Source organism: Pseudochaenichthys georgianus, chromosome 22, assembly GCF_902827115.2.
Source record: "Pseudochaenichthys georgianus chromosome 22, fPseGeo1.2, whole genome shotgun sequence".
NCBI lineage: Eukaryota > Metazoa > Chordata > Actinopteri > Perciformes > Channichthyidae > Pseudochaenichthys > Pseudochaenichthys georgianus.
Window position 1 is genome coordinate 10,755,356 of NC_047524.1, and position 26,027 is coordinate 10,781,382.

Here is a 26,027-nt window from a genome sequence, read left to right on the forward strand (position 1 = left end):
CTATGTTCATCTAATTGTTTAACTTTCACTCGCTTTCTAAAAATTCCACCAACGTCGGTGCATTTTCATGAATTTCCCTTTATTTTGTCCTGTGAGACTGGAAAGCAGTCAACGAGTTTGCAGGAGTAACTATGGCGAAATATTTCAAGTACCTGCCTTTGTATTGCTTGCATTTGGGGAGAATCGTAGCTGCAGTAACAGAGCAGCAGCAGCAGCAGCAGCAGCATGTTTTAGCAGAACTCCGCCGTGCTACCAACCAACCAATCACATGCTGGTATACTCAGCTCCGCAGATGCATCGACCAATCATAGGGCTCTTCACACAAAAGTCACCTCTTCAACTTCCTAGCGGGAAGCTGCTATCGGGAAGTGTGAACAGGCTGCTGGAATCGCTGGTAAACAACCCTTTTACACACACATTTATTAACCAAGATCATCTTTTACAATGTGTTGCATGGATTGGCATCCTGCAGTCTTTAGATGATGTGAGGAAATGTTGTATGTAGGGTTGATGTTTTTTCGTGTGTAGCGCCAGTCATAACATAAAGCTATGTTTGGTTAGCAGTGCAGGTACAGCTGTTTTTGACAGCTGCCAGTCACCTGTCGTCGTTTCCCTTTCTAAATCATATTGCTATTACCATCCGATAATCAAATGATCACTATGTGTTTTACAGATACATACAGTCAAAGTCATACGAATCAAAGAAGATGAAGCTGTCCCGAGCTGAATATAAGGAGATTGTTAGATGGACTGATCAGCTGAGACCCACCCGTCAATGTATGAAGATTCTGAAAGAAAGATTTCCAAAGTAAGTGGCCCGGTTTCTGAAGTAGTGTATCAATACATTGTTATAAATAGCATGCATGCATTCCTAACCCCTACTCAAGTAAAAGCACAAAACAAAGAAGTATACCAAAAGTTAAATAACTCATCATGCAGAATGCCCCATTTCAGAATAATATATTATTGGACTATAATTATTGGTGCATTTATCACTTTAATGTTGCAGCTGGTAAAGGGTGGGGTTAATTTGAATTACTTAATATACTGCTGGGTAGCTTAACCTATAACAAATATTATTTATTAGTTGATTTATATATTTTTTCCATTCATAATCTGACTCTTCAGTTTATGAGGTTTCAAGTTATTGAAGCTGTCAGATAAAGGAAGTGAAGTAAAAAGCTAAATATTGCCACTAAAAATGTAATGGAGTGGAAGTCAAATGTAGCATATCATTTTAACAGTAATTATACTTACATGCCACCACTGCACTGAACTCTTTGAGCTTCCTCACATGTGTAAATGTTTTGTGTTTTTAACATACTTTCTATAATGTACATCAATGAATAGTGTCCGAAATTGCCCAAAATAATGTTTGGATAATAATTTAAATTTAAATACTGAGTGATGACTTGAACATCTATCGACTCCCAATAATACCATCATTTATTCCTCTGTCTCTTTTTTTTTTAAATCTTCTGTTAGATATGTATTACCCCATTTAATCCACCCCTTATGACCACTAATTAATTCTACACAGGTTTCTCTATAGGCTTCCACCACAGCATTAGCCAATGTTTTGCCATGCAGCGCCTTTACTTTCAGAAATCGAAGAGAGAGGTTAATGGTTGTGTTTGCCTTTCTCCTTGACACTGAGGGCCCTCACTTTATTGAACCTAACATGTGTAATCCCCCAAGGCCACCAGGACACCATGGCTGATCCCTTCGAGGTCACTTACAAAGTCGTATGTATTTGGAGCTTCCTACTTCCATTGTGCCCTAATCACCAATCTAGAAGAAGGTATCAGATCCCCAAAGGAGACACAGCAGAGCTTGATCTTGCCTTTATTCTCACTGTCAGCATTTTACGGAATATGTCATGCGTATAAAGTTCATTCAATATCCTGTATGTTTAGGCACCACCACTAGGAGCTCCTTCTCATGTTTATTTTGAGTTTCCTTTCACCTTTCGGTTTTCTTATCCAAACTGGCTTTAACAAACAGTCCAAATACCAGTTTTTCATAAAGTGGAACTGGTGGGTGCAATAATTAAAGAAAAACATTGGAGCGTTTTCATTCCAATAATTCAGCACGATCTCTCTTTCCGGAGGAGCTGGCTCTTTTGTTTAGTCTCGCTGGTTATTGTTATTATTTCATTCACCATAACCAGTCTTGGGGAGACTCCTGCTCTTTAAAACCCTGAGTCTCGTCACTGGGCCTGACAGACAGGCACGCCAGCAGTGTTTTCACAGCCTGCAAAATTATTCTGGTTGTCCAATCAGCTGAGCTGGGCTCTGGAGGGTTAGTGATTGGACTGGCAGGAAATCAGGCTCTTAAGACATAACATATCGACTAGGCCATCCATCATCTCTTAGCATGCGCTCAGGCACGGCAGTCAGCCACCCCCGCCCCACACCCCTCCTGTCCCCTCGGACTGTGTGGGAGCCCTGCCACTGCGTAAATATTGGCCAGGCTGGGGCTGGCAGGAGGAGGGTTGTAGGGGGGTTAGGGGTTTGTTGTGGACAAGCCTGCACTCTATCTCTCTGACTATAATGCTCGGAGAGATAAAAAAGACGGGTACCTGAATATCAAATAATTTCACATCGCACTGGGTCGATTTCCAAATGATGCTAGCTATGTTGAGTGAAGTGCAGATTCATGTGTTGGCTACCAGCGTCATGAAAGAGCCTGTAGTAGTTTCCTCGGGCGCTCGAAGACACACTTATTGTTTGTTAAGTGCTAATTATAACATAAAATATAATTTATTGTATTTTTAAGTTAACTTTTTAAATAGCAACAGTCAACATTCATGAATGACATTGTTTAGCGATCACTAATTTTCATAATTCTAATAATATTTTATTAGCTATTAAATGGTATTAGTCTATTAAAAAAAAAAAAAAAAGCAACATTAACTTCCATTGATGAGTATGTAGTATGAATGGCCATGATCCTCAAACATCTGAATGCTACATTGTGTGCAAAACCATTTAATAATCATTACCATTAATTTTGGACTTAAAGGGAGGAACATTTTAACTTTGAACAAAAAGATTGTTAAAGGCCATTTCAAGGTAATTTCCACGGAAAGTCTGTCAGTCTTTCTGTTGTACTAAGAGTATGGGTAGTGGGAGGAGAGAGGGAGTGTCCCATAGACAGACAGAAAGAGGGAGATTGTGATGTGGAGTCCCTCATCTGTAACGGCTGCATAACACAGATGTTGGGAGTCATCTGTCAGCCTGGCCTCTCTTGCCGGGCCCGAGCTGCTCTGGGGGGAAAAGAATTGGACACGGTGCTGTCACTTTTTACCCCCACTCACAATGGAGGGACATGCAAATATCAACCCCCATTCCTGCCCTCTCTTCCTTGCCCTCCTTTTTAGCCAGCCGTGGTGCCCTGCCTAGTATCTGGACTGCGGCTTGGCAGTGAGGGGAGGGGGGGGGGGGGGGCTCATCGTAGGTCGGTTTGGGGGAAAATGTGACATCAGTCCCATCAGGTTCTTCTCTTGCCACATATTAGAATTGGAAATGATGTGCTGCTCTCTAAGGCCTTGCCTGGCTTCCCTTGGGGTCTAGAGGGGACCCCAGTCCTTCCACCCTTTGTCCCCAGAGAGAGTCTGTGTAAGAAGGGCGAGAAAAAGAGGGAGGGAATGAGAGTCCTCTGTGTCCTTCTGTGCTGTATTATGAATGAATTTGGATGTAATGATTACCCCCCTCTTTAAAATGCCATTCGGCTCACTCCTCATATGGCTTTCACAGTCATGAAAGTGGGAGGGTGTGCAGAAAGGGGCAGATGCCTCTGATTTTTAAAATGCTTAAAAAGTTAAGTGTGAAGCATCCCTCCCCTCTAAACACAGCCACTGCCTCTCTCTCTCTCTCTCTTTTTACTCTCTCTCACACACACACACACACACACACACACACACACACACACACACACACACACACACACACACACTCGCACAGCTCCCTGGTGAGGAGTCCCTGAACGTTTTTCGAATCGGGCCCTAATGTGCCGTTTTCATCAGCACTGAGGCGGGCTGCAATATGGTGCTGGGGCTCGCTCTGGGAATATGAATGTTGATTAAGCATGCGTTCAGCCTTTTGAAATTCTGAAGAAGTGTCAGAATAATGGATGTTGAGCAAATGTCAAGCATTTGTTAATTTCTCTGTTATTTGGGGTTTATCTAGCATGATCTTTGAAAGGAAAACGCGGGACAGGGTTGTTGTGGCATGTGCCATTGATATGGTGATTTCTTGGCAACACACACTTTGTTTTTGATGGTAATATCTAGGCTCAGGACGAAGCTTGGGGACTTGCTCATTGATTATTTATCGTTGCTGTAGTGTTTATTTCTTTATTTACATGCCGACTAAAACTAAGGATTTGATAACAGATGCATTAAACTGGCAAGCTCTTTTTATATATATATATATATATAAATATATAATGTTTTTTTTCATAGAACTAAACAAAATACCTGACGGATCATCATTGTTTTTTAGGCTCTCTTGCAAAATCAATGCAGCAATTTTTTTGCTAAATAGTTTAGCTGCTTTAAGTACTTCACTTCCTTTGCTATATAAATTAATTATAAAGTTATATAACTTTCTTGCATATCAGAAACTACATTATCCTGTTCAATCTAAATACAATATCTATATCAATCATTTTATTGTTATATTGGTCCAATTTAAAACCTGTACATTTACATTTTATATTATCAGTTCAAACATCTTTACTTAATGTTGACGAATGACGTATTTAGAGGTAAACACATGTCGTTGTATACGTGAAATGGGATCTAAAGATGTATATTCATACTGCCAAAGTATTAATATAGCATTTCTAAAGTGTCCCAGTCGGAGTGTTTCTACATTTAGCTGAGAACTCCCCTGTTGTCTCTGTGGAATCAAATGAGTTGCTCTGTTGTAGCTCTCATGAAGGTAAACTACAAGAGCTTTTTTGTAGCCTGGAAGTGGCAATGACATTACCCAGAGACTGATCTAGTGCAGAGCCTGTGGGGGCAGCTGAGGCGGCCCCCGGTGCACGGCCTCACACTTCTGGTCCGCCATATTGAACAAAACACAAACTGGCAGTTGTGGCTTTGGGGTACAACCCTTGAAAGCTGAGAGGCTGGCAAACTAATTCCACAGCTTTATGTGGTTAGATGAGCTTCGGGAGGGTGAAGGGATGAATGAAGTGTAAGCAGAGAGGAGGGATGGAGAAGTTGTGCTGAGTTTACAACTTCATGTCAAGCTAAGGAGTTCATGGATAAAAGATGGAGTCAATTACTTGATTAGGAAGCAAAGGAAGGACTACTTCCTCTTCATATCTTCAAGACATTGTCCAAGCACACGCCTTTTCGGCTCATTGGGCTAAACATACTATATGAAATAAGGTCTTAATATAGAGGCCAATTATCAACTCAGAAATATCAGCTATGGTGAGCAATACCAACAAATCACTGTACATAGCGGTAGAAAAGGTGTCGTCCCTCAAGCCCCAGAGCCAGATACACTCAGAGGAAAACCTACAGCATAGAGCAGCACAGTTCAGCTGGGCAGCCATGGTGGAGTCTCTTGCCTCAGGTTCTCTTTGCATACTAGGTTCAATTGCAAAAGAAGAATGAAACAAATTGCCCAGAATGGTACAAGTTCCCCAGCCACGCTTGGGGGAGTAGGCAATTGGTCAGTATAATGTGTTTCTTTGCCAGACCAGTGGACGCTCGCCACTTGACGGATAACATGGACCTCATTTTCAATTTCTACAAGAATTTGCAGAAGCAGCGATGACAATAATTACACGATAGCAAAGGCAACGCATCATAATAGTTATAACATGTTTTGTCACACACAGAGCCACGAAGATCCCCAGCTTTCAGGAGGAATCACAATTAGGGATGTGATTGTGTTGTATTTCTTGCTCTTTTTGCCACCATTATTTAACAGTTCTGACATCTACGTGCACCTCAGCAGACAGAAATGTTAAAGATTGTAATAAAGTGAATAGGCCTCTGTAGGGGTCATTTTTTTCGTCTATTAGGACAATTGTAGACAGTGTGATGTCCTGTTGTGCTTCTACTGGAGCCATCTCGGTCCATAGTCCCCCTCGGGCTTGTAAGTCTGTATTCTGCAGAGAGAGCTGGGAGGGGGGGCAATATAAGTACACGTAGTGGAATGTACTCAGGCTTTCAGGGCATTTTTCTTCATTTATAGAAAAAAACTTAAGAATATAGTGGATCTGTTGATCTCTGTTAGATCTGTTGAACTAACAAGAAAATATAACAATATAACTGCAATTACAGTAAATACTATACATGATTGTTAATGTGTTTTCTGTAATAGGAAGAAGGCGTTACAGTTGTTTTGCACGGGGGTAAAAGTACAACTAATTTGAACTGCAAACACGTGCGCTCATTGTGCAAGTATTTGTACGAAGCTGTGTGACACACTGAGATTTGTGTTTGTTTCTATCTCTTGTCAAAATATATCACATTTATACATTAATGCGTAAAGATTTTTTTGGTACACATTTGTTTTGCTGCTGATGATGGAGAAACAGATGTTAGCATTTTGCATATCAGCATGTGTAATTAGCAGCATTTGCATATCCAGAGTGTTTTACCCACATTCAGCTGTTTTTCACTTTATAAAATATTGATCTATAGGAAAATAAATGCGTAATATATTATTGTCAGCAATCCCGCATTGATGAAATGAGGTCTAGACGAGATATAAATCCTAACTTTGCTAGGGAAGCATTAGCTAATAAAGTAATTTTATAAGGTGTTTATATATCAACAAGGTATTAAAACTGCGCAATATTTCCATACAATTTCTAAGAGTGAATCATTTTATCCATGTCATTCTCTTTTTAAAAAAAGCAGCTTCATCGTCCATTAGGAAAAATATGTGCTATGACTTAATTAGCCAGCTCCATGCCCTGAAGAGTCTCACCATGCAACACTCACTGCATGCAGATCCACCAAATGCTAAATACTGTCGCAGCATATGATACCAATGCCATTAGCCAGGTGGCTTTCATTACCTAAATTACAGCTATTGTTTATAATTAATTATTTGTAAATAGGAAGATTCTGAATATAATGGATAGCTTGAATTCCCTCATCTCCTATTAATTAGGTTGTAGGGAATTTCTAGGCTTTTCGCAACTGTTTTCTTCCATGTAAGCTTAAGACACTGATGCACTTTGAACGCATGAGGAGTCAAGGCAATTCAACACTCAAATATGAATTTGTCAGATTCATAACCAGTGGATAGCCTAACTTAATAGAGCCTAAAGCACTGACCAGACAAGCATATCAGCTCAGTGACAAAGTGAAAGTCCCTAATTGTTTTTAATTTAATCTGCTGCTTTACTATTTTGGGTGCCAGTGCATATTAATGCTCTGTCTTATGTTGTAAGGAAGGGTAATTAGGTTGAGAGTGAATGATTCCCTAACCACTCTTCTGTCTCCCAACCTTCTGTTTCCCCATGTTCTAAATTATATCCAAGAGGGAGGGACTTTTATTTTTCTTCTCTCATAAAGGTCAGTGTTCAGATGTGCTGCATTGCACAGACTCTTTTTGTAGTGGTTTGAAAATGTCCCTTTTCCTTTTAATACATTTAAATAATTAAACACTGTTTTAAAATCAAACAGTCAAACATCTATCTAATTCAAAAAGTATGGTATAGATTTATGAATTAGTTATTATAAAACCACTAACATTTTTCAATGTGCAGATGTTACAATTTAGGATTCCAAAGTTGTCATAGCCAGGGGGGGATTTTGGGATTAACCCTAGAAGAAAGTTCTGTAATTTAACAATAATGTTTTGACATGCAAACAAAATACTACTTTATCTTTATGTTGTATCACAGCATTAAAAAGCATAACATGCAATAATCATTCTTCTGTGCTCATAATGTGCATACATACGAATACAATGCTTTGTTTAAAACAAAAAAAGGCAGTGAGAAATAAATCAGGTTTTGGAATAGGTTTTGTATCGGACCATGTCTCTCAGAATCTTGTATTATGAGGTAAGGTAGTTTATGTGTAACCGTGCTACTGTGCAGCAGGCAGATCAGATCCCCATTGTTACTGTAGACTTCACTTAGCACTATATGTTAGCATGAATAGAGCTTACTGTGCCCAGGAGAGCACAGATTGGATATACATTAATGCAAAGTCTGCAATAACTTACTATTCATGTCTGTTAAATGGAAAAAGGGCACTATACAATATGAGCACAGTGTAAAATATGACAGACTCTATAAAATGCAGATCGTCTTGGTTTGGATCCAGGTGTCTGCCCTCATCTCTTTTACATCGCTCTCTTTTTCTTCAAAATCGTACAATACTTGGTCTTGTTTCAACACTCAAGTTAGTTTCAGCATTTGTGAAGCTTTTATCCATTTTCCATGTCAGCAACAACTGCTATAGGTGAAGCAGAAAAAAACAAAAGTCCCCAAAGTTCTTTGTGTTTTTGAAATGGATATGTTTTCCCAGATATTTAGAGCAGTTTATGTCCCTTTTTAAAGTTAACAGGGTATAGATTTAGCAATTAGGCTGTAATCATGCTCATTATAGAGAGTAATCCATTTAAAACCTAACAGATGTCTGTTCCAACAGGGGGATCGTGATGGTCCCATGCCAACAATAAGGCCGTAATGTTGTTGAAATGCTCAGGTGCATGGTTGAAGTGTGGAAGAATTTTTTTTTTTCTTCCCTTAAGTGTCCACATGTTGACAGTTGACCATTTAATGGTCCACTTAATTGCAGTGGCCCCTTCATCCCCGAGCATCATTGTACATTAATGCTGAGGTGGCAGTGTGTTCTGAGAGTTTCCCCTTCTTCTCCTTCACTTCAAACTCTTTTTCATTCACATATTGTAACTGTAACTTTGTGGTTGACAAGACTCATCTGTGATGGGTCGAGCCCCAGAGAGTTTGAATAGTCCCAAATTAGCTGTTCTCCGGGTAGTACAACTTAAAACATGGCATCTGAAGAACCCAATATGACGTGTTTGGTGGGGTAAGCCATTATAAACGGCTAAACTATTCCTGTGGTTAAAATGCTTTTATTAAAAATGGCCGCAGACGGAGACTCCAGACAGAAATCAATGTTCGAGATTCCTTTGGCTTTGTTTACATGTCACATGGTTATTTCATGGTTTATAGTGATTGATGTTGAAGGCCTACAGTATGTGGACTCAATAGTTTAATGCAGAAAGGAAGCTTCAGCCTCTCCTCAGTATTTACATACCACTCTCAGGTGACTTGTAACCAAAAGTCCATTAAATTTAACAATCAAGTGTACTGCGAGCAGTATATGGAAACCACTGGAGACCATCACATAGCAGTTTGTTTATGTCCGTGTGTGTGTGTGTGTGTGTGTGTGTGTGTGTGTGTGTGTGTGTGTGTGTGTGTGTGTGTGTGTGTGTGTGTGTGTGTGTGTGTGTGTGTGTGTGTGTGTGTGTGTGTGTGTGTGTGTGTGTGTGTGTGTGTGTGTGTGTGTGTGTGTGTGTGTGTGTGTGTGTGTGTGTGTGTGTGTGTGTGTGTGTGTGTGTGTGTGTGTGCTGCGTTCATGTGTTCTTCCCATTGATATGCACGTGGAGGTATGTGTCATCCAATTAGAATAATATCTGTCACCACTTTAAATATCCCCAGCCCAAAGGAGCCTGTGGGAGAGGAGTATTGAAGGGGCTGTGAGTCCCTGTTGGAGCTGCCTGTTGTCCAGGTTTCTCTCTCTGCCAGGTGTTTGACATTGACTGGAGCTGGAGATGAATGTAACTTATGGCATCCCATAGAATCCACTGACTCCTGGGAGTCCAAGCTTCCTGCAGTGAAAGTTTCCATTTTCAAAGCCCATCAGTTGCAGTGGGACGGCTCCAGAGAGGCCCATATGCCAGCTCTGACAGTGAAGCAAGAAAACTTTCTTCTATCTGTGCATTGCTACACCAATCACACACATAGATACACAATCTCACAGTGGTCAACTCCTTTTGCAAAGAGACATCTACCAAACCACAGAGTGTTATTGCCAGTGAATGCTGGGTTTCTCTCAGCACATCCTGTCCTTTATCTGCATGAATGTCATTACTTTTGCTTCAACATTGTTATGTTTGGTTTGGGTATGTTCTTTGAGTGCAATAACTGCACTTCAATGTTGAACAATTTATTTTCCAGCACTCTTACTGTAGATAAAAGGGATGGAAGAAGGTGGTATGTGTGAATAAGTGAAAGGGAAAAATAACAGGGTATATTTTTCTCATCTCTCATACCACGCATAACCTCCCCCTGTCTTCCACCCCTACGCCATCGTGGCAGGAATCCTTTGTCAGAGGTGTTCATCTGGAACAACTTTGCCACACTTGTTTTCATGTTCTTTTAGATTACAGGGCAGCTGGCCCCAGCTTTGAAGCTCCCCCTCTCCCTTTGTCTCTGTGCAATGCACTCTGGTAATTAACTTTGTCCTTCTTTTATTTGTTCCAGTCACTCGCAGTCCACTCTTCTGAGCATCTTCTCCCTGGAGTACCAGGTTAGAAGTTTTCTTCCTTTGTGAGCCCTGACAGGTGCCTAATTGAATGATGAATGTCCCTTTATTTCTTTGTAATTGAACTGCCAGCTCTCTGATTGGTTTGGAGAATGCCCCCCCCCGCCATACCCCCGTTTGTTCCCTCCACCCCCTCCTCCTCACGTTCACGTTGAGGGCTCTTGCCTGCATGAGCCTCAGTGGATGTCTGCCAAGCCTTCCCATCCATCTGTCTAATAACATCTAGCCCCTGCTTATTTGGTGGACCTGTAATAAATTATGCTAAACCATTATTATTCTGACAATAATAATTTCCCCGTGTAGTGCGGCTGCGTGTGCTAAATGTTTGCTGACTCGCACTGTCACTGCTGCTTTCCACGGCTGACAGCAGATGATGATAAATGGCCACTGCCGCCAGTGGCAGAAGGCAGCACAGGCAGAAAATGGAGTCATTTATCATCCGCCTGACAGGTGTCAGTCACACTGCCCGTCTCTGTGGAATTACATTTTCTCTGTGTAGTAGTTTTTAAATAAGTTGTTTTTTAACCAGTGGTCTTCCTTTTTGTATCCCCTGTCCTCCTCCTTCTCGCCGAAGATGGCAATTGAATTGCAGGGAAATGTCAGGGTGTGGAATCTGAAATAAGGTCATTGTTTGATCGAAAAAGGGGAAATGAATACAAGGTTTGAGTGAGGGGGGTAGCGGGGGGATGGGGGTTTGAACAAGCTTTCCTTCGCACACTTTGACCCCTAGCAAACTTATTGAAATTAAATTACTTTGACCTAAGATCTATTACGCTTGTTCATATACAACAGAGCATGAAGGGAGGAACCTAGGCTGAACAGGTCTGCATGTTATTCAGGTGGAATGGGAAAAATAACACACTGAAATAAAGAATGAATAATGAATGTATGGAAATAAGCATTATTAATATTATTATTATTATTATTTATTTTTGAATAATAACCAGTATTTTCTTTATCATAGAAACGAATCAAAAGAACAATCTCAAGACACCATGCACCAGATGCTATTGAAAGCCACTACCAAAGGTACTGTATTTCTTTGTATTACTTTATTGCTCTTATTCCTTCTGTCAAGCCCTCTCTGTTTATCTTCCTCACATCTACAGTATATCCCTATTTTTATCTTTCACTTCTTGTTTGTTGTATCTGTGTCCCACTCTTGTGTGCTCTCTTTGTCTTCCCTGTTCTGTGACAGAGGAATGGACTCGCTAAAGTCAGAGAGTAGGTGGGCCACCGTGACAGATATAATCTTCCCCAAACAAATCACCACCCTCAGGATTCATTCCAGACCTCCACTTGCACCTGCTAAGCTCTGTTCTGCATGTCATAGTGAAAGCAGAAAAATAAATAAATAACCGGGCTTTAGACATTTGCCTTACTCAGGGTTATGACGGGATGATTATCTGTAATTCAATGAATACGGACAAATTCAAAGAAAAAAGAAAAGAAAAACAGGCAGTAGGGGGAAAACCTCTTTGCATATTGCAATTAGCCTTTATCTAGCATATTAGGCCATTGTCCTGGGGTAAACAAGACTGGATAATGCACTTCTAATCCACTTAAAACAACAAACCTCAGACATGATCTGGGTAGGATCAGAGGGGAGCTGCTGTTTTAGCTGGCGAGGGAAAAAAGGCTTTTTGGGCGGCAGGGGTTAACTAACTATCACCATCATCTGGCTTCAAGGAAATTTGAAGCCCTTCAAGCAGTGCTGTTTTAACCGCACTGAGCCTGCCATATGCCACCTAGGGCAGAGTCATCAGGGACATTAGCATGTCTTGGCTAGCCTGGTCTAGTCCCCTCTACCCTTCTGTCTGCCTTTGTGGGCCATGTTTTTTTTTTTACTGCTGTTGTTGTTCTTTGTTATAATGAAGGTATCTGAGTGAAGCCAAGGCACGTCCCACTGCCCCCGTCCTGCTGGAGTTGGCCAATGAGGTAATGGCCTAACCTTTAGTTTGTTCTCTGTCTCTCTTTTCTTATCTTCAAAAGGAAAATCCTCAATTGATGCCTACTTTTTCCTTTAAATGGATAGATAGAAATTGGCTGCAGTTTGAGATTTTCTCAGTAGTCTGTTAGTCATTATCAAAATTGGTAAATTGGTCCGCACCATTATCAATTATTTAATGTAATTAGCCCTCACCTCCATTAAGCAGATGTGAAAATACTTGTTGTGTTGTATTAGGTCATTTTCCAAATTGCACTTCAGGCAGAGTTGCCGCAAACTGCGGACAGGTGAGGGCCGGGTCATTGGTTAATTCTTCTCTTCATCACCTCACCACCTGTTTGCTTTAGAAAGGTCAGGGTAGGATTGGTTCTCTGGTTGATGCAGAACATTTTATTCATATGTATAATTTCATGTGAACTTGGTACAATAATCAAATAGTGGTGTGATTTTTGTGTGCTTTTTATAAAACAACACTTAAATTATTCACATGATCAAGTTTCTGCGTTTTACTCTAGTGCAAACTAATCCATCGGTTACCCCTAGTGTTTCTCACATTTGGACCTAATAAGTAAATTGTTGTTGTAATACTAAATCATTTACAGTTTCTCTTCTGTGAACAACATATGGAAAAAGCAGCTTATGTTGCTGAATGATTATTTATGCAATATGTTTTAGATTATTCAGATACTGATTTATTTCTTATTTTGTCATTTCATCCCATTGTTAGTCTGGCAATTTTGATATTGTGATATTCAGAACTGAATGTATAACTGTATGACTGTGTAAGCTTTTATAACATTTAAATTCACATTTTAATCTGTATTGGTGCATACACCAGGCAACTGGATTTGAGGGTTTCTTAATCCAAAATCAGAGTAGTTCACATGCATCAGCGGCACCTCAAAGCTAACTGCCATTATTCATTCTCCATTTAATTGACACATGATTTTTTTTTTCTCCAAAGGATTAAATTCAGCTCAGAGATAACTGTCTATGAACCATTTAACTGTCATTTTAATATGCTACTTAACATTTAAACCAAGCACTCATGGTCTCCCAGACCGCTAATTGATGTAGTTTCATCCCTTTATGAGACAATATATCTCCAACAGAGGGAAATGATTAACAATGATGAAAACTATTCATGGATTTCTTTTTTTTTGCCCGAGAAGTCTTCCATAAATGAGGGTTCTAAGCCCGACATTTGCTGTGTTTTTGCAAGCTGTATATGAAGTTTTATGTAAAGGTTACTTAAACATAAGGGGTTTAGAACATTGCAGTTACACAACTGTTCTCTACGTGACAGCCATTAGCCTACGGGGCTAATACAAGTGGAGTTTAGCTAAACAATAATTGTTATCTGCAGGAAATAAAGGTTTGGTGAGTCTTAGTCACATGTTAAACCCATGAAGTGCTGCGCCCTGACTTGAGAATGGAGACTCATGATTAATATGAAAATTAGGGAGATGCAAGTACCTGAACTAATCAGGTGGTCCTTATTCAGTCTGGGCCAGCGATGGTAATGTTGCCATTTTTCATGTGTCAGCCCTGATGCAGGTTACCAGGAATCTCATGCTCATCATCCAAAAATGTGTATAGAGCGCAGACTATTACACACAAAGAGGAACGAATTGAGAGCAGAGACGAAAGGGAGAGGAAATTCGGAAGGTTGGGGAGAGGAAAGAGAGCTTCAAGCTAAAAGCTAAGTTTAAAACGCTAACAGAGGTCTTAATGAAGATATAAACTCTGTGCTCACTTCTTAATTATTAACGACATGTTTGGCCTTTTTAGTGCAATATTATGGAGACGTTAACCAATACTTCTGCGGGTAAAAATACATTGTTTTTAGACAGAAGCCTCTCTGCTCCCATCGTTACCAACAAGCATCAGAGAAAAGATGAAACGCACCATTCTTACTACAGGCTGAAGGCAAATTCACTTCTGGTCCCCAATTATGCTAACAAGAGAAAAAATGATCTCTAGCTGTGTTTCATAACAAGCTGGCTAGAAATGTCTTGTCTTCAAGCAATGTTTTAATTCCCTCAATGCTGAAGAGGTTGTGCAATTTAGCAATAAATGACTTAATGTGTCTTTAATGTTTAGCAGATAAAAAGCAATGCTTAGAAAACGGAATTAGCTCCATATGCTTGGTTTACCTTTTTAAAGCTAATTCCTCACTCTGACGATTTGGAGCATTTTATGAGTAGTGCCTGTTAATCAGGGATGCATATCGTTGACTTTTTTACGATACTGATACCACTGAACGATACCGATACTCAACCGATACATATCGTGATACTTTGAAAATGTATCATCCCACAATTACTCCCATGAAGTGCTTTACGATATAGTTAACATGTCAAATGAATATTAAATTCAATTGTGGGACTTCTTGGACCTTGTAGTACTGAACAAACAATGAAAGATACATAAAAAATATGAAGAAAACCGATTATGGAATATCTTTTATAACACCCGCCATCAGGTGTGCCGCGTGAAAAGCACATCTTGTCAATGCAAACAGACCATTATAATGAATGTTAAACCTGAGATTCGACTAGAGAACAAATACATAATAGAATAATGGTCATGAGATCACAACAAATCTCATCTTTAAAATCAACATTTACATCACAGTCCTTTTTATGGGACTTTTACCTTTCTAGTATTGAACAAACAATGAAAAATACATAAAATATGAAGAAAAATGATTATGCAATCTAATTTATAACACCCGCCATCACGGGCCACGGACTCACTTTTAAAATTAATTAAAAAAATAAAAAATAGTTTTTTTTTTTTTTTTAAAGTATCGAAACCGGATCTGATTTCTGTACGGTATACCGTAGCCACCAGTAACCGGTATTTCGGTAATACCGGATACCGGTATGCATCCCTACTGTTAATTGAACTGAATAATAAAATAAATACTAGCTTTTGTTTTCTCATTCCAGTACCATTTGAACAATTTCCTGGTAATATTGTTTATAATGACCGGGAAGGCATAAGAATGAAGTCAAGTATACACCTTCAGTATCAGCCATTAGTACTCCCTTACCTGTCAGGGCATCTCCCTGCACTCAAACTAAAAACACTGCACACCTCTCAACACCTCTCGAGGTGTCTTTGTGTTCAAAGAGCGCTGCAGCCACAGGTTCTATTCTTCCCATTAAGGGCTGCATTCCCACAGTCCCTCCGGTGTGTCCTGTTGGTGTCTGAAGTCTTTCCTTGGTGATCATCCTATGATTAAAGCTCTGCATAGTCTCTGTCTCGGGCAAAATGTCTGCAGCTTTTTCATTCTAGATGAGAGACTACGGTTGTCCGTTTGACAGAGGCGAAGGCAATTCAGCTTGGTAGCTTGGCTGTGTAATTGGCGAGCTCTTGTTCCTGTGGGAAAGGTTATTGCACAGCAACGCTTTCAAAGACCAATTTGCACAGAGATTGTCGAAAGTTAGGTCAAGGTTTGAAAACCCAATAATATCATTTAAAGCCATTACAATCATTATTATCCATGTGACATCAGCCGAAAGTAGACCGGCGGTGTAATTTCAGCGCCGTAATTCTTAGGTTCTTTGAAATGTGTTTGCACTTCCAACTGGATATGTGGGATTTAGTCTGAAGGTTTGTAAATGGAGTAATTCTCAAGAGAGGAATGCTATTTCCACTATACCCCTCTTTTGAAGTAGCATTAACTCTGCATAGCCTGGTTTTTCATTAAGGCAAATTCTCTCTTCTTGTTGTTCAATCTATGTAAAGGTGGATCTGTCTCCGGCACTGATGGCTCGTATCATCCTGGACAGGTTCCTTCAGGGCCTCGAGGGTGGAGTGCGTGAGTAACACTTTTCCATTTCCCACTCCATCCTTTCTATCATCCCCCCATCAGTCTTAATTGTAGCACTTTGTCTTTTGAATCCCTTTCTGTTTGAGTCCCAAATCCCGTTCTTGCTGCTGTATTTTCAGCCTGTCCGAGCCTAATGAGAGACAGACCACATTTAGTGCTAGCTGCATCCCACGGCACATGACTGGCAATTAAGCACTGGAAGGACCACCCACCTCTCAACTGCAGTCTGGATCAATTCTAGCTCACCTCATCAGTGTTATTTATAACACCCCTGATTTCTTTCCTCACCCTCCTTCATCCCCCAATGCATCCATCTCCCCCCTACCTTCTCTTCCTCCTTCATCTCCTTCTCTTTCTCCATCTCTACTGGGGTCCTCTGAGGAAATTAAGTTAAGGAAAATGTGGCAGGAAAAGCAAACCATCTCCAGGTAGCGCTGATGAACACTCCAGATGCAAATATTTGTGTTAAACTTGTGAAAGAGATTGTCCAGAAATGGTGTGAATAATTGTCTGTGTACATTCCTGTTAGTGTGTAGAGTTTTGATATATCTTGTGTAATAGTTTTTTGGCAGAAATACTGGAAACATTTGCAGTAACACTTAAAACAAAATCTAATATCTCATGCAAATATTATTCCATAACATTTCAATAGATTGTGTGTGTCTGTGCGATAGCCAGGGCTTTGAGAGGGAATCGCATGATGTCAAAAAGACGTGATTTCAATTAAATCAAGAAAGAGATTAAAGTGGATGTGTGTTATTTTCAACTTCGCCACAGCACAGCCATTTGTCAAAGTCAGAGATGTGATTGCTTTGGACCCACCGTTATCCACTGCCTGTCAAAATACTAGTCTGAGCTGCTTGTAGAACAGGGCATTCATCCAGGAGAAGCACTCGGTCTCAGATAATAGCACACTGCATCCCTCCATCTCCATACAGTGAAAACAGGCTTTATTATTGCTCACAATAGATTTGTAGCAGACAAAACTTCCCGGATCGTCGTTGTTTAATTTCAAAACAGTGTTGTAACCATGGAGTATTACAGCGTTTGCAGGCTTGAGAGTAATGTCATGGTTGTGGCTCTTCTTCTTGTACTGTGATGTCAGAGAAGCTAGATGGCTTTTACAAGATAATCATAGATCTAAATCAGCATAACTAAGCCTGCACGCTGTGAAAGAAAAGTGATTTAGATCCGATTAACATCTACTTTAATCTGGTAAAATCCTACCTGCTGTTTAAATAAAACCTTTCAAATGTTGACGTCATTATACTGTACCTTTTTTCACTTTTAGCAGCCGGTTGCTTTCAGGGTGACTTGTTTTCTCCTCTGCAATCTCCTAATGACCGGCTTGGCCTTTGCAAATTAATTGCTGTCCACATGGGTTGTGCGGTCAAATCGTCCCATCTCCCTCTGTGTATATTAGACTCCAGTAATGTGTTTCCATTATTAAACAAAGCAAGGATAATTGTCTTTCCTGGCAATTAGCTCACAGGTTGGTCCTGTGCTATTGTCAGGTATATCCGTCATGCCCCCCTCCAGACCCAGACTGCACTCCAGTGTGCCTGTGTGTGTGTATTGGTGTTGTTTTTGTTGACTCCAGAGGGAGGGCCAGCAGGCACATTGCAAAGATCAATAGACTTCTATATAAGGGACATTACCCCCAACTGGGTGAGTGGCTCGCCTTTGCCTAGCACCATCGTTTTTTGTATTCCCCTTCTCTGCCCCTTTGCATTCAAGAGACACAGGAATGGGGCCTTTGGGACTGTGGAATATATGTACAATCACTAGTGCTGGATCAATACAGAGTTTTAAATTGTTTTCTCTCCTTTCCTTGTTTTGTTTTGCTTGCTTGTTATTGCCTCCCCTCCCTTCACACACCACCACCACACCTTACCATGACGACACCACCAACAAGCTGCATCCCCCCCTCTCTCCTTGCAGCAGAAATATTGTAGAGAGGATCAGTCAAGCAGAATGAAAGACTATCTGGTGGTGCTTGTAAATAAATCAATACATTCAAAGCAGTTTTATCACGTATTGAATATGATATCAACATCCATAATGCTCCTTGTCTCGTGAAAACAGACTGGGCAGTAGGGGAGGAAAGGTCACGTGTGGACTTTTGCACAGTTTGTATCCACTATTTTAAGGTCACTAAAAGCTGCGATTTTTAGGAAAAAATATAGTATTCTAAACCAGGTGAGACAGCTTTGATGAGGACGCCAGCATTCCTCTCAGGGTTGTTGGACACAGATTAATGTCCTGAATGGGCCACATGGATGTGACAATTAAGTTAACTTTAGGAACTTATTGAATTTGATGACAATAAAACAGAAACATAACTAAGGCAGCTAAATATATGTTTGCATTACAGTTTAATCTGTCATTGTGATGTGTTCAAATGAATTATTACAAAAGATATATAAATGACTTTAAATCGAAAATATGTACTAAAGTTTATATGTGTAGTGGCAATACAGTTACATTGAATTCAACTGAACCCAAAACCCTCTTTAAAATATATTGCGTATGAAAGAAAATACTATAAATTGATTCCTTGTAACTGAATTGATATAATAGAAATGCACCAAATGTTATGACCGCAACTGATGTACTAACTCTAATTTAACGATATCATATATTTTGGACCTATTTAAAATGTTCATGTTGACAGAAAATATATCTAAAATGTCTTTAAATGCCTTTCAGATTACATCAAAGGGATTACACGTGCACACAGAAAGTGTCTCAACCCACTGATACATTCTGTAAATGATAGGATTAAATTGTAAACTCTTGTATTGTAATTGTTGGTAGATACTACCTCGTATACTGTAGCCTCACGTTGGGGGAGCTCCTGCTCTTCTTTTCCATCTCCTGCTATCTCTTCATCTTTCTCTCTATCCCTCCACTGACAGGAGTTGATGTGCCTCTAGATTTAGACATACTTTTTTTGAGGAGGCAATTTTGCTAGCTATTTGACCTTTTCCATTTTCCCAAGGCCCAGCTCCAGATTAGATTGCTGCTCCATGTTTTGTAACTATGTGATTCGACCGCCTTTAAGATTTATTGTCACATTCCTTTACCGAAGCCTTGTACGCAAGGTTATAAATGTCCTGCGTTTGATGTTAACACTGTGGGAATGTTAGTGTCTACTATGATCCTTTGGTTCCATGACAGAATTCGTAATAGCTTCGGTGTTTTGCAGATCAGACGTGTTGATAACTGAATATTGTATTATGTTCTATCCAGTCAAATCTCAACTTTGGTATCCACTATGATTGTTATGGTTGCTCCGCTCTTCAAGTGCTCCTCACTTCTCTCCCTCACCCCTTAACTGTGGTAGAGCCTTCTTTCAAATAATGAGAGTAAGGGCACTTCATTAGCAAGAAGGTGTGTGTGTGTGTGTGTGTGTGTGTGTGTGTGTGTGTGTGTGTGTGTGTGTGTGTGTGTGTGTGTGTGTGTGTGTGTGTGTGTGTGTGTGTGTGTGTGTGTGTGTGTGTGTGTGTGTGTGTGTGTGTGTGTGTGTGTGTGTGTGTGTGTGTGTGTGTGTGTGTGTGTGTGTGTGTGTGTGTGTGTGTGTGTGTGTGTGTGTGTGTGTGTGTGTGTGTGTGTGTGTGTGTGTGTGTGTGTGTGTGTGTGTGTGTGGGGTAAGCAGCAAGCAGCAGCAGCGTGGCACTTCACTTGTCAAGTATACTAATTACTCCTTTTCAGCAGAGAAGCTCCAGTCAGCCTCTGCCACAGTCTAATGGTCTGACCCAGGAAGCCTCTCTCCATAGCAGAGCCTCCCCAGATATACTATTACTACTGCCACACACACGCATACACACACACACCCACCGAAATGTAGAGTCTCATCTCACCGCTATCAGGGAGAATCAGGTGGAAGCAGATCAGTTCTGCCCCAGTAACCTCTTCAGGGACTGGGCTCCTCCTGCACAGAGATACCACGGCGTATCATCAACCAGCACCAACACACCACCACAGATACTTAAAAAGAAAACACGTTTTTTTTTTTTCCCTTCCTCTCATCTCCCACTCTCTCTTTCGCCGTCTCCCTTTCCCCTCTTCTGTTATTTTTTTCAATGCGGTGGGATACATTTAAAAGGAGTAAATTGGAAAATCAAATGAGGGCTTTAGGCAGCCGCAGAGATTTGCAGAGCTGTCGGCCAGCGTCGCAGGGCCTCATCCATCATGTCCCACAAGTAGTCAATTCCTCTAGTATCTGTAAATGTTTTCAGATATTAGCCAATTTATATGCTCCGAGATTCATCATGGAAAATCAGCTTTAGCGGCGCACATTATCAGGACCTGTCTCTCCCTTGCTCCATGAAGTTTGATGAACGAGTGCCCCTCCACAGCTCAATGGCTTGTGCATGGGGAGTATGGTGGGGGGGGTGTGTTTCTAGAGGAAATGGATAAGTGCCCCCCCACCCGTGGAAAAGAGTGGGTTTTTTAATTAATAAACAAACTTGCAGAGGAGCTCATCAGTGTCACGGGCAATAAGAATCGTGATCCGTTATTGTTTTATTACGGTCCTCCCTCAACAAATGTTGCGATCTAATGAGGTTTCGCAACATTTTTTTGTGTTTGAGATAATGACTTTTTCACCCTCGCTGAGAAAGGAAGAGTAGTTACAAATGACACAAGTACGCAATAAGAAATCAAGGCAAGGTTATGTTGCTGTTACCTTGCTTTATATAGTTTATCTTGTTCTGGAGTTTCATATGAAACAGCCTGTGATTTGTTTACACTGGTTGTTTTCTTTAGCGAATCCCAATGGAGGCGTCGCGTTTCAGATCTATTATTCTCCTCCTCTCTGTTCTTTCCGGTTCAGATGTTGACGGTGTGATACGGTGCCTAGTCAGAATTTATACCAGCATGGGACAATTACTGTAAATTTGGCGAATGTTTACAAGGTGCAAAGTCGCGCTGCAGGGCTTTGTTCTCTGTGTCTGGTGTTCTTCAGATTATGCTTTTTATTTTCCTGCATGTGTTTTATGTGTGCGACTGTGTGCCTTGAGTGTGTGTATTTAAAGAGCACGGCGCGTGTGTGTGGCAGAGAGGAGCTCAGGGTGTCACAGAGGAGTGCTGCCGTGCAAGGCGGGGGCGTCTTTAATAAATGTATGCTGATGTTGGAGGCTGCAGCGATGCGAGGGATGCAAGGGCCCTGTTGTTATTTACTGCGGTGTTTGTGCACAGCAGCGAATCCCGGGCCTGCAAATGGCATTATAGCCTGTGATGAATGGGCATTAGGGTAAACTCATTTTAAAAGCATCCTGATTTATTAGCAGCCTGGCCTTCCATTTTCATCAGGTCAATGCTTGGCTGAAATTCCACAATGTCAGCGCCAAGGTCACGTCTTTATGGCTATTTTTAACCCCATCGCTCAGAAAGAGCAGGAGGAAGGGATCCTATCACTTATTATGGCTATCTACCAAAAATACCAAAGGGCAGGAGAGACAAGGAGAGAGAGAAAGGAAGCCAGACCTCAAAGTGTGTGTTTGTGTGTGTTATGTGAGAGACCAAAATGTGGTGGTGGTCAAACCCCCAATTATGAGAGCTAGTAAGACAAGAGCTTTAATGGCTGCCGTTTGCCTTCAGGGAGGTTTATTACACACTACTGTTTTGCAGAAGCAGCGTCAAATCTATAAAACGGCCATTAGGAAGAGGGAAAAAATCAATCAAAATGCCATTAAAGTGGAATAAGTTGCCAATATTGCTGATGTGGTTGCAGGTCCTTTGATTTTCCTTCAGATTATTAGGCACAGTCGAGTAGTGACTTTGTTAAGGGAAACCAGTGTTGTTGGGGAGTAATATGTCTCCTGGCTTCATAAAGTTTGCTGCCTCATATTTCCCGCTTTATTGATTATCCATTATCATTTGTCATGAGGTGTCCTAACTCAAGGGGAAAATATAACCCTCTTTCCTCACCGCCGCCCGCACTGAACAGCAGCATGGTATGGATCTGCGTGTGAAGGTACCAATCTCTGAGAAAAATGAGCAAAGAAATAAAGCACAGCCCTGTGCCTTGCAGCTCTAAGAGGGAGTGTGGGGTTATGGGGTGGGCTGGGGGAGGACCGTCCGTGGTTGGAAGAGGCTGAAACAGAGGGAAATAAAAGGTGGCAGAGAAAGATGGAGACAAAGAAGAAGAAGAAGAAGAAACTGAAAGAGAGGAGGGAGTGCTGAATGGGCTTTGTTCTTTTCCCACCCTCCTCCCTCTTTATTTCATAAGGTAGATGGGATCACAGCACTGTTTGTCCTCTCTGTGATGGTTCTCTCAAGGAGTAATGCCAATAAAATAAATTCAAAGACTGTTTTATTAATATTCCTCTAAATGCATTTCTATTCATGAAATCAATGATTGAGCCAATCAGCATTTACAAATATCCGCCCAAGTCTTTTTCATTTTGTATCTTTTTTTTCCACACCATTTTTCTTAAAACCCATGTTATACATTTCAAATAAGCTGTCTTGTTTTATATGCTGTTAGATGAGCTTGGAGACATCAGGGCAGTGTTGGTACAGGCACCATCCATGCCTGAAATGTGAATAGAAACATTCCTTGTAGTGTCTGCAATGCTGCAAGTCTGTCAGGACCATGTATCACTAAAATGGCGTGCCTCAACCATTTCGTCACACAATGATGCAATCCATTTCATCCAAATCTTTTTAAGAAATGATTTAAGGAATTTTTTGCTGTTGCAGTACCAGCGAATCAATCCAGCAGGCTTTCCCTCCTGATTTATAATGTTAGTAGAGCTGGAATGGGGATGAGAGATGCAGAATAGTCAGCGTTCATAACATAGATAAACTACATGGGGCTTCTGTGCTCTGGACTGAAACATTTATCTATAGAAAACCTGTATAGACACCAAGCAGCCATCTAATGGACTCGTGAGGACATCTTGCACTAACAGTGGCATGGTGAATTATCGTTTGTGAAGTCTGTCTTTTAGGCCTGTATATTTTCAGCTATAATGTATTTTTTGCATTTGATGTGATTTGCATACATTTAATAATATTTTATATATATTTAGAAAAAAAAATTGTAATAATTTATCTCTTTTTTCTGGTTTCAGCCTCTAAAATAGTCCTCAACAGCATGCTTAAAGAGCCATCCTTGATTCCAGACCAAATGTTGGCGAATAACATTTACCAGGTAAGTGTAACGTTTAAATATAAACTGAAATATTCATTATAATTGTCTTAATTGTGTTGTTTCATGGGATGATTTTTAATTATTCAATTAAATCTGATAGGTTTAGTCGCTGTTGTCGATGTAACAAATCTCCTGCTTAGGTACAGCGAGTTTTTCAGTGTTTGTGTACCACCTGGCTGACAGACGGCATCAGCCGCTCATGTTTGCTGATGAGGTCACGTGAGAGCCGGCGGTCATGCCTGCCAATCTGCCAGCATCTCATGTGTTTTCTCCTTTCCCGCCGCTGTACCACCTCCCTTACACCCACCCACCCTTTTTGCACGCCATAATATTTCTTCCCCCTCTTTTCAGTGCACAATAAATGACTGCTGTTATGGACCACTGGTAGACTGCATCAAACAGTATCCTATCCCATAAAATGTTAAGCCTGAAATTGACGAGGAGCTATTGAAGGGGATGGGATGTGTCTGGCTTCACCTGACATAAAAGTTCTGCTTCACAGAGGAAGTGTTTCATCCTGCCTGCCATCCCACTTTCACCGCTACAGCGGCTGGAAGGCGATGGAGGGAAGAGGAGGAGGAGGAGGAGGAGGAGGAGGAGGAGGAGGAGGAGGAGGAGGAGGAGGAGGAGGAGGAGGAGGAGGAGGAGGAGGAGGAGGAGGAGGAGGAGGAGGAGGAGGAGGAGGAGGAGGAGGAGGAGGAGGAGGAGTGGCTGATCTAAATGCATCTCCATGTGCACACAGTGAAGCAGACCCAATGTTCTATGATACAGGGAACAAATTATCATTCATAAGCCCCATGTGTTGGAAATGTGTTCATTTCTTTGGTATTTTATTTAACCTTTTATTTTTATACCGCGAGATGTTACTTGCAGTTTGTTAAATACTTTTCCATTGAATTGCATTTAGTTTGTAACATTATAATTACATTCAGCACCATGGAGAGTGTCTAATCAGTCCAATATGAACTATTAATTGATCAATCAATTCTTCCTTTTTTTATTCTGATATTCATTTTAATCGAACTACTTTTTCCAGTGTTGTCCTTCCCTTTTTATACATCAACACAAACACCCCCTCCTTATCAAACCGGGGCTAGGCCTTGACTGCAGGCTCAGAGTGAAAGCTATCCAGGGCTAAGCAGCTAGGTAGCAGACCAACTAGTTCCTGGAGGAGGAGACTTATTTGAATGTGTGTACATGGGTTCATCTGTATGTTATTGTGTCTCTCCAAGCTTTGGTGTGTGATGGTCGGGCTGTGTTGTTCTGTTCATATCCAGTCAACCCTGTCCCACCGTGCCCTCCATCTACGGCCCCCCCGTTTTACCTTCCTTTGGCTGTCCTTTTGTCAGCTTCAACTTAGAGTCAGTTACTCCGCCACACAGAGATCATTAGAACCGCCCCTCTAAGTGCTATTTGAAAGAGCTCCATCCTCACATCGGGGGTATGGCTTTTAATGCATTGGGGCCAATCACGATATATATGTATTAATTAAAATCCATCTTGGGAGTAGAGTGCTTGTTGAGGGCAGGATAATTACATTAGAACTTTTCTTTTTCTCTTGGTAAAAAGCCAGTTTTGCATATGATATGCGGCCTCTGTATTTGCTGTATTGCTTTCTGTGACATCAAGCAGCATGCATCCTGATGCAACATGGCATTTATTCTAAAAGCATTTTACTTCCAAGATTGTAGAGGAAATAGTGGAGTGGCCTGTGCAGGCGCTCTATACAGTTTTGCCAAATTGGCATTTGTTTCTTCCTCATTTAGGTAATGCACTTTGGAGATTTGTTGTAAAGCAGATTAAGTTTGACCTAAAAACTCTGATTGTGCTTTCCCTATACATCGGCAAAAACAGAATTTGCTTTCACTTTGCATAGTAAGCCAATAGTGGAGTAAAGCATATTCCTTACTTGAACTGATTTCAAGCATAAACATGCACATTTGAGGTTGTACAATATGATCGCTAACATCAGTGTTTTTGTGGTTACCCATTTCCAGATCAAATTGAATATTGTTAGTGAGCGACTTGTATGAATTCTTATAATTTACTTTTAATTTATTTTTCATGTACTTACCCCGGCTGAGGCTCCACTATTTAAACGTGTTGGTGTTTCACTGAATAGTATTACTCTTTCCCTGTATGTTAGAATCCTTGAGTCTCTTTCCTCAGCGCTATTGGCCAAGAACATGAGGTGCTGCTCTGTGAAAAACTAAAGGAGAGGAACCTTTCCTTTCTAGGTAAGCTATCGTTTGACCTCCTCATCACATCTCTTCATGGCATTGTAACCTTTTTGTACGCTTAGTGAAGGAAGACCTGTGCATGACTGATGCTATGGATGTTATCTCTTATTGATTTGCTAGCAAGGAGCTGTTATCTATCCAGCCCCTAGTTTGGAGATGAAAAACTCCTTTTGTGGTTTTAGTTTCTAATATTTAACCAATTACATGTTTGTTCTCTTAATGTCTTTCTATTTAAATCATAATCCTGTTCCAACAATATTAAATCAAGGTAGAGT

The 26,027-nt window shown here is 40.7% G+C and overlaps 1 protein-coding gene across 2 annotated transcripts in view; it reads left to right on the plus strand.

The window, feature by feature from the left end:
* The first annotated feature begins 257 nt into the window (after window positions 1–257).
* The window catches only part of cdin1 (CDAN1 interacting nuclease 1), a 54,023-nt gene continuing 28,253 nt past the window's right edge, over window positions 258–26,027 (plus strand). The window contains exons 1-9 of one of the 2 annotated variants that reach the window (XM_034111684.2): window positions 258–394; window positions 674–808; window positions 10,501–10,546; window positions 11,526–11,590; window positions 12,439–12,499; window positions 16,266–16,338; window positions 23,433–23,512; window positions 23,864–23,913; window positions 25,682–25,749. In XM_034111684.2, coding sequence (XP_033967575.1) covers window positions 708–808; window positions 10,501–10,546; window positions 11,526–11,590; window positions 12,439–12,499; window positions 16,266–16,338; window positions 23,433–23,512; window positions 23,864–23,913; window positions 25,682–25,749 — 544 coding nt within the window. In that variant the 5' untranslated portion in view covers window positions 258–394; window positions 674–707. Of the gene's footprint in view, window positions 395–673; window positions 809–10,500; window positions 10,547–11,525; window positions 11,591–12,438; window positions 12,500–16,265; window positions 16,339–23,432; window positions 23,513–23,863; window positions 23,914–25,681; window positions 25,750–26,027 lie in introns of those variants that run through there. The other variant, XM_034111685.2, reaches the window with a different exon arrangement.